This window comes from Montipora capricornis, chromosome 3, assembly GCF_036669925.1.
Source record: "Montipora capricornis isolate CH-2021 chromosome 3, ASM3666992v2, whole genome shotgun sequence".
NCBI lineage: Eukaryota > Metazoa > Cnidaria > Anthozoa > Scleractinia > Acroporidae > Montipora > Montipora capricornis.
In genome coordinates, this window is record NC_090885.1 from 34,541,616 (window position 1) to 34,549,115 (window position 7,500).

General features: G+C 39.5%; 1 protein-coding gene across 1 annotated transcript in view; it reads left to right on the forward strand.

Annotated features, from left to right (window-relative positions):
• LOC138042978 (tubulin--tyrosine ligase-like protein 12) overlaps positions 1–7,500 on the forward strand; it is a 26,785-nt gene that overhangs the window by 10,000 nt on the left and 9,285 nt on the right. The window contains exons 6-11 of the mRNA XM_068889073.1: positions 45–234; positions 853–1,022; positions 2,699–2,901; positions 3,341–3,559; positions 5,224–5,335; positions 5,893–6,044. Coding sequence (XP_068745174.1) covers positions 45–234; positions 853–1,022; positions 2,699–2,901; positions 3,341–3,559; positions 5,224–5,335; positions 5,893–6,044 — 1,046 coding nt within the window. The remainder of the gene's footprint in view (positions 1–44; positions 235–852; positions 1,023–2,698; positions 2,902–3,340; positions 3,560–5,223; positions 5,336–5,892; positions 6,045–7,500) is intronic.

Genomic DNA, 7,500 nt, shown 5'->3' on the forward strand with positions numbered 1-7,500 from the left:
ACCAGTTAGGTCAGTATAGTGAGTTTTGTGTACATCCTTTGAAGGACAATGCAAGTGGTGGTAACAGTACCAATAGTGATGTTGAGCATTCACCTCTGTGGTACATCATGGATGAGTTTGGATCTTGCATAAGGCATTCAGATGATCCATCTTTTGCTGTGGCCTTGTTATTCTACGTTCCACTTGGTGTTTCCTTTTCAATAATGTGGCCCTTAAGAGACATGGAATATGGAGGTTTGTAAAAAGAAATTATTGTCTTCCTGAAGTCAATTTAAATCAAAAATATTGTTGGGTTTAATTTACTTGGGGAAGAACTTCAATACAAGGCGAAAAACCTCTCAAGAACAGGGATGGCACAGTGGTAAGGGTACAGGTCTGCCTCCCACCAATGTGGCCCAGGTTTGATTTCTGGAGGTTGACTTGGTTCTCTACGCTGCTCCGAGAGGTATCTCTCTGGGTACTTTCATTTTCCCCTCTCCTGGGAAAACCAACCAATCATTTGATATGAATTTATTTGATTTAATTTCTGTACATCGTCCCTATTGCCAGGTGGTGGCACAGCACTAAATACACTTGACAGTCTTAAATAAAGTTCATAAAGCTTGAAGCAGAGGAGAGAAGCCACAAAATAATGTATTCCATGTATGTCGCCAGATCCAGGATTGACAGAAATGGAACCTGGTGTGGGCTTCATTATAATAGGAAATTTTCTCTCTGCTCATGGCTGTACCAACCCAGCTCGCTTGCATTTACAATGGATAGGTTTTAACTCGCTGATGACGGAGGCAAATAAAATTTGTTGTATGATGGTTGGTGCTTTATTATAATTTTCTCTTTCTCCTCTGGATTAAGAGGAAGTTACCAGAGACTATTTACGTGGAGTTGAAGATCCTTTGACAAGAGACTGCTGTTTGCTACCTTGGTTTCCTGACAAATTGACTGATAGAGAATGGATTAAGCAATTGTCAGATGAGGTAACTCTGGATTCTACAAGAAATCAGCTCTGGCAAATTCACATGCAGGTGCGTTTGCATGTGGTTTTTTTTTTGGTATGGATCATTGATTTAATGTCAGAGGGTTCATCAAGGAAGGGTAGAGCACCACTGAGACATTAATTATTGATATTTTCTTGATTTCCCTCTCTGACTCTAGCGAGATATCTTCCAGAACTTTGGACTAATTATTTAACTCTCATCCGGTTTTAAGACCTGCTATAACCAGTTTGAATTTTTAATGCCTACCCATTGGTGGAAGAGTGGAAGCAAGGCTGCATTGACATCACACGAACACGAATGCATGACAGAACAATGAGGTGATTCATGCAGAAGTTTCCTTTTCTTCTCGTTATTGAGAGAAATCAAAGATATATACCTCTGCCAGGCAGGGTAATTATTGTATTTTGCAACGACTTTTCCCGGCAGTTTTTTTTCTTTTTTGCTTGCTTTATAATATAAACAAATCAAATTAAAAGTGCCCAGCTCCCAATCCTTGTGAACTTTTTGGGAAAAATCTTAAAGCAACCCCTGCAAAGTACATGTATGTCTGTAAATTTAAGCATTTATCATGGACTTCCTTAGAAAATAATTTTCATTGTACACAAAAAATACCTTGAGAGTCCTGTAGACTCTGTTGGTTTTAAGGCAGAATGCAATGGCTTCATTTTTTGGTCAAACCACTGCAATTAGATAAGCAATTAAAAGAGTTTGTCTGATCGAAAACCACTCCTTTTTTTCCTTCAAATTTCAAAAGTTCTTGTGCCGAATACTCGAAATGTGAGATTAAAAGCAATCAGTTCATTAAAGAGAAAAACTATTATTATTTTTACAGCAATTTTTTTCATTAACGGTCTGCCATTACATGGTGTGGTTCTGACAGATAAGCCCTCAGTGCGCTGGATCCAGTAGAAAGTGACGTCATTTTGTCACTAGCTTAATTAAAAATGCAGTGTGTGAAGGTGGCTTAATTAGTATGCAGAAGACGAATGCTAAAAACTCATGTGCTGCATACTAATTAAGCCACATTCACACACTTCATTTTTAAGCTAGTGATTAAATGATGTATGTTACTTTCTCCTTGATCCAGATTGCTCAAAGCTTATCTGTCGGAAACAGAACAAGTAACGACCGATCATTAAATGAAATGAGTGGAGTTAAAATGACAGTCTTCCTCTTGAAATTACTACAAGAAAATTCACCTGTTGAACATTCCATGCAAGTGCTTTCAAAATTTGAAGAAAAATGAGAACTGATTTTTCTGTTTCATATGGCAATTTAACTACCGTATTATGTGCATGTGTACACAGGTAAAGTCTGCTTACGAGCGAAGTGGCTCATTAGGGCCGAAGCTTATCCCCGTTTCTGTAGCATGAAGCGACTAAGAGTATTTCTACTCTCCCCTGGTTGGGATGCTAGTCCAGCGCAGAGTTACCCGGCCCCAGCATTAAGTTTTTCAGTACCCATTTATGCACCTGGGTGGAGATAGGCACCGTGAGAGTAAAGTGTCTTGCCCAAGAACACAACACAATGTCCCCGGCCAGGGCCCGAACCTGGACCACTTGATCTGGAGTCGAGCAAACTAACCATGAGGCCACTGCGCCTCCCACACATGTGTATACAGTATTTGCCATATGTACTGTAATACTTGTTTCTTTTGAAGTCGTGCTGGGCACTAGTAAGTCATATTTTTTTCCTTGCTTTAGGAATGGCAGGGTGAGAGATACCCTATTGCTGACACTTCAGACCAAGCAATCACATCACTCACAAATGACAGTGAGAAAATTTACCATGTTTTCACTGATGTTGAACAAGTAAGGGATTTCTTAACTCACCCAAGATTTGCATTGGTGGACAATGAAAAAGATGCTGACATTCTTTGGTTGAGAGATCATTTTAAAGATTTTAGGTTTGTTGGGACCCTTTCATGCTGAGCTTGATACAGCGTTCCTTTGAAAAGTCCTCCCATCATTATCAGTTCGCGTAACACTTATCAAACTCTGCATCCATTTAATTGCATTCTTTTGGCTCATTTTTTGGCATTTTTACACAATCTCACCAGTAAATTTTGTTTAATTATGAGTAGATAATGAGACAATAGAATTTTGACAGAAGAATATGGCTTATTCAAGCTGCTGTCTCTTCATCAACAGTAATAATTAGGCTTGTGTTTCTAAATTTGTCGATGCTTTTAGGAAAGCGAAAAGGATGTGGCATATTCAAACTGCTACATCTCCTTATGTACAGTTAAGAAATAAAATTAAAATAATCTTTTAGGTGAGCAAAAGCACGTACACGAAAAATAAACATCAGGGATGTTGTATCGAACTGTATCAAATATTTTTTAGATCTTTGGAAGAAAGTGGCAAATTCATCAATCAGTTTCCAAACGAGAGCTGTTTGACATGCAAGGACCACTTAGCAGCAGTGTGTCAGAATGGAGGTTCAGCTGAGAACAGCAAAGAAGAGGATTTGCTCAGGAGGGGACCTGAATGGCTTCCTGTGACATTTAACCTGAATCTAGAGCTGCCGTTGTTTCTTGATCATTACCTTAAGAGAAAGAACAAGTAAGGATGGTTGTCATCTTCCAATTGAATGTTAATCTTAAATTTGAAAGAATCTGTCTTAAATATAATATTACTTCAATTTAGGAAAAATATTTGCTGAATTCTCATAGTGAAGTAGCCGACACTTTTTGTCGGCTGTCGTTGCTAATTGAAACCACTGTTAAAGGGGCTATGTCACGTTATTTTAGGGTGTTTAGAGGAAATCTGTGGTTAATCATGAGTTTTAGACTCGAAAATGGTAATGTGGAATTCCTTTGCTGATAAAATTGTTACAATTCACAAACAAAACGATTCTGTGCTTTATCCAGGCGATGTGCCATGAACCTGAAAAACGTCGGGCTGACTTTTTTCAAGATTACCCACATGCAATCCGTTTCAATTTTGTCCGTTTGTGCCAATCCCTGCTTCTCTTTCCTTTTGCTGTATTTCTTTTATATAATTATGTTGTTCAACAGTTTTAAGTGGTTATTGCAATGTTTCATTCTACTTTGTTTGGACATTTTAGGTGTCGTGAAATTACATCATTTTGCGTGACATAACCCCTTAAAATGATTTGGAAAGCTAAACATAGTAGCTTATTGCATTCTGGAGTGAGTGATGCAAAATTATGGGTTTCCTGAATGACTGAAGTAGCATTGTTGCTTACAAATCTAATTATAGTGGGAAGTAGAATCCATCCAAACACTTGATAAGGTGCCATGTTTTTTGTTTGAAGACAACATTTTTTACAAAAATTACGTAACAGCCGGCTGGTGTGGAGTGCAGCCCAGTGTTTAGGGCGCTTGCCTTGAGACCCGGAGATCCCGGGTTTAATACACGTTCTGACTACTCATTGAATTTGTTCCAGGTAGTCCCTGGTTCAATTTCCTGGCTGCACTTGTAAATAGCCAGCTGATTTACCTCCAGCCAGTTGGGATTCTTAAAAAAACTTGTTCTGTTCAATGCTTGGAGATATAAGCTACTATAAAACTCTAATACTCTAGTTGTGGATTTGCTTGCCGGATACCTGTGGACGGAAGTTAATCCGCAAAGAAAAATTTTCAGACTAAAAAATATTCAGATACGTGTGGATGGAGCCTCAGGGTCTACAGGTGTAACTGGAGAAAAAGAGCTGTCCTTGTAATGACACATGTAAATGGTTTGACTTTCAAGTCTTCTCAGAGAGGGACTATAAACCGTAGGCCCTGTCTGAAACACTCATTGTTACTTAGCATTGTGGGCTGTTAAAGAACCCACACACAGTTCGTGAAGAGTAAAGGATGGAATTTCCGGTGTTTTGGTCTAACTCTACCAGCTGGGATTCAACCTAGCTGGATTATCTTGAAGGACTTCTGGGTGAATGACACCACAAAAACAAGAATACAGCTGGGAGTCAGGCCATTTACAGGGTGCTGCCGGATAAATAGCAAAATGAGGTGGATGGAGATCAGTAATGATTTATCAGTTCGAGAGTTTGGGGTGATCTGTCCCTTCAACAATTTTAAAGTGTCACTTTCTTCCCCTGGTATTACACTCTATTGATCAGAGCTTAAGACAAATTAGACAGTCCAAGAAGTCAATATACTTAAAATATTATTGCACAGAATCCTTGATAAGATTAGATCTTTAAGTCATTACTGCTTGTACAATAAATATTATTATTCAAAGTTCTACTTTGTTCATAGAGGCCTTGATAATCACTGGATCTGCAAACCGTGGAATTTGGCTCGAGCTATTGACAGTCATGTGACAGCAAATCTAAACTACATATTACGACTGAGAGAGACTGGTCCAAAGGTAGGTTGTGGAATTACATAATAGTGTGAAAAAATGGTAATATGATAGACTAGCAAGAAGCTAAGAGCTATGGAGTGTTTGGAAGACCGGCATGAATACGCAATGGCACAGTGATGGCATTCAACACAATACTGTAACTAAGTCCATGGTAAGCTTCAGCAAGAACGACAATGGCTGATAAATTGTCTCCTGAAAATTCAGTCACTTACCAGTAAGGGATTTAGTAGTGACGAGGCAAAAGTTATTATATTGCGGTGTCTCATTGTGGGAAGAAGTGTTGGAATCAATGTATTGTTGCAAAGCCAGGAATACCATTGCGGTTTCTGAGTTCATTCTGCAATAAAACCTTTTGATGGGTGGAGCAGTTTTCAAATGTCTCTCGTAAACCCAAACTTATGTTATTTCTTTGACCAACTGCAAAAGCTGGAATACGCAGATGTTGCCTGCACTCATTTTGAGGTCTGGAAGTCTAGATTTTAGTGTGCTGTCTGCTTGGCAAACCCTCCAGAATGAAACAGTCACAAGAAAGTTAATCATGGTTTATCTGAATCGCCTAGGTTGTCTGTAAATATATAGAGAAACCTGTTTTATTTGATCGCGAGGGCATCGGTCTTGTGAAGTTTGATGTTCGTTATCTGGTGCTCATCTCGTCAGCCAAGCCATTGGTACTTCACGCGGATAAAGTGTTCTGGTTGAGATTTGCAAACCAGTGAGTATTGAAACTTTGGTTAGTATAGGTAATCACGTGCAATTTGGAGTGAATAAGCACGAGCAAATTTTTTCGAAGACGACTAAAATTTGACAATTTGTAGTCTTTGAAAAAAATTAAGCCCTGGCCAAACGAGAGCGAGAGTTGATGAGAGTTGACAAGACTTGAAACTCTTGAGAGTCTATGAAAGTGACCGAGAGTTGGCCAAACGATAGCCAGAGTTGCACGCACAAAAAAGAGAGAGACCTGGGAGCCACCCTGGGAAAGCCCTTTCCGACGTTCTCACATAAATGTCACGACTAGCCAGCCGGTATATTCAGCTAGCCAGACAGGTAAAATGAATTTTGTGCACAAACAAGCTTCTCAGGCTTCTGCATGTTTATTTCTAATGCTTATGTTTTTTGGCTGTCACTTCCCTACTGTGATAGTCTTTGGGGAAAACATCCAAAGTCAAGCTCTTGCCTCGTATAAGTCAATTAGTGCAAAAATTTCCTCGTGTTTCCACTTTTTTGAAAAGCCTTGACGTTGTCGTTTCGATTGTTCTTGGTCGCCGAATCCGACGCCATGTTGTGTTTTCCTTTGTTATCTGAGCCCGCTGGAAAAAAAACATTGACTGCTGACCGCAAAACTCTCGCTCAAACTCTCGTGCGCGGCCAAACGAGACAAAAGTCTCGCCAACTCTCATGAAAAATTTGAGCAGGTTCAAATTCGATGAGAGCTCTTGATAGCCAATGAGAGAAACCGAGAGTGGATGAGAGTTCCAGGCCAAACGAGAGCGAGAATTTCAACTCTCCTCAACTCTCGCTTTCGTTTGGCCAGGGCTTTACAATTGCTTATTTATTCCAAATTGCACGAGAAAAATCATGTGATTACTTAGGTTATTAATAATATACATGAAAAAATTCGAGATGGCGAAGCAAAAGAAACGCACGCGTATCACGCAATCAGGGAAAAAATGCGCCATAAATTGCGCCATCCAGGGCGCGCGGTTACCATGGCAACAAAAGAGCCATCCGAAAACACCCTGTATTTTGTCTTTACACTCTCCTATCTTAAAAGCAAACGTTGTTAACCCCAATTTTTATCGCAGGAAAGTGATAAGCAGCCTAAGATAAAACTATGTGCTGAGTTTAAAAGAATTCTAAGGAGTGGATTCATGGCCACCCTCACAGTTGGTAAATTTTAAGGTGGCTCTGAATGCGCTTCGTAGAATTACTTTTAACTTTGCAGAGAGTTTTATCTTAGCCGGCTTATCACTTTCACGTTTAAAGGCAAAATACAGGGTGTTTCTAGATGGCTCTGTTGCATGGTAACCTATTAGTCACATAAATAAGTGCATCTTGATTGCTGTTTCATGTTGCACGATGACATTTGACGTTGCCTCTACATGAAACAGTGCTGTAAAGTTAATCGTTCCAATAAGAAATTCCCTCGTTGAAACTGGTTTGAGCCACCT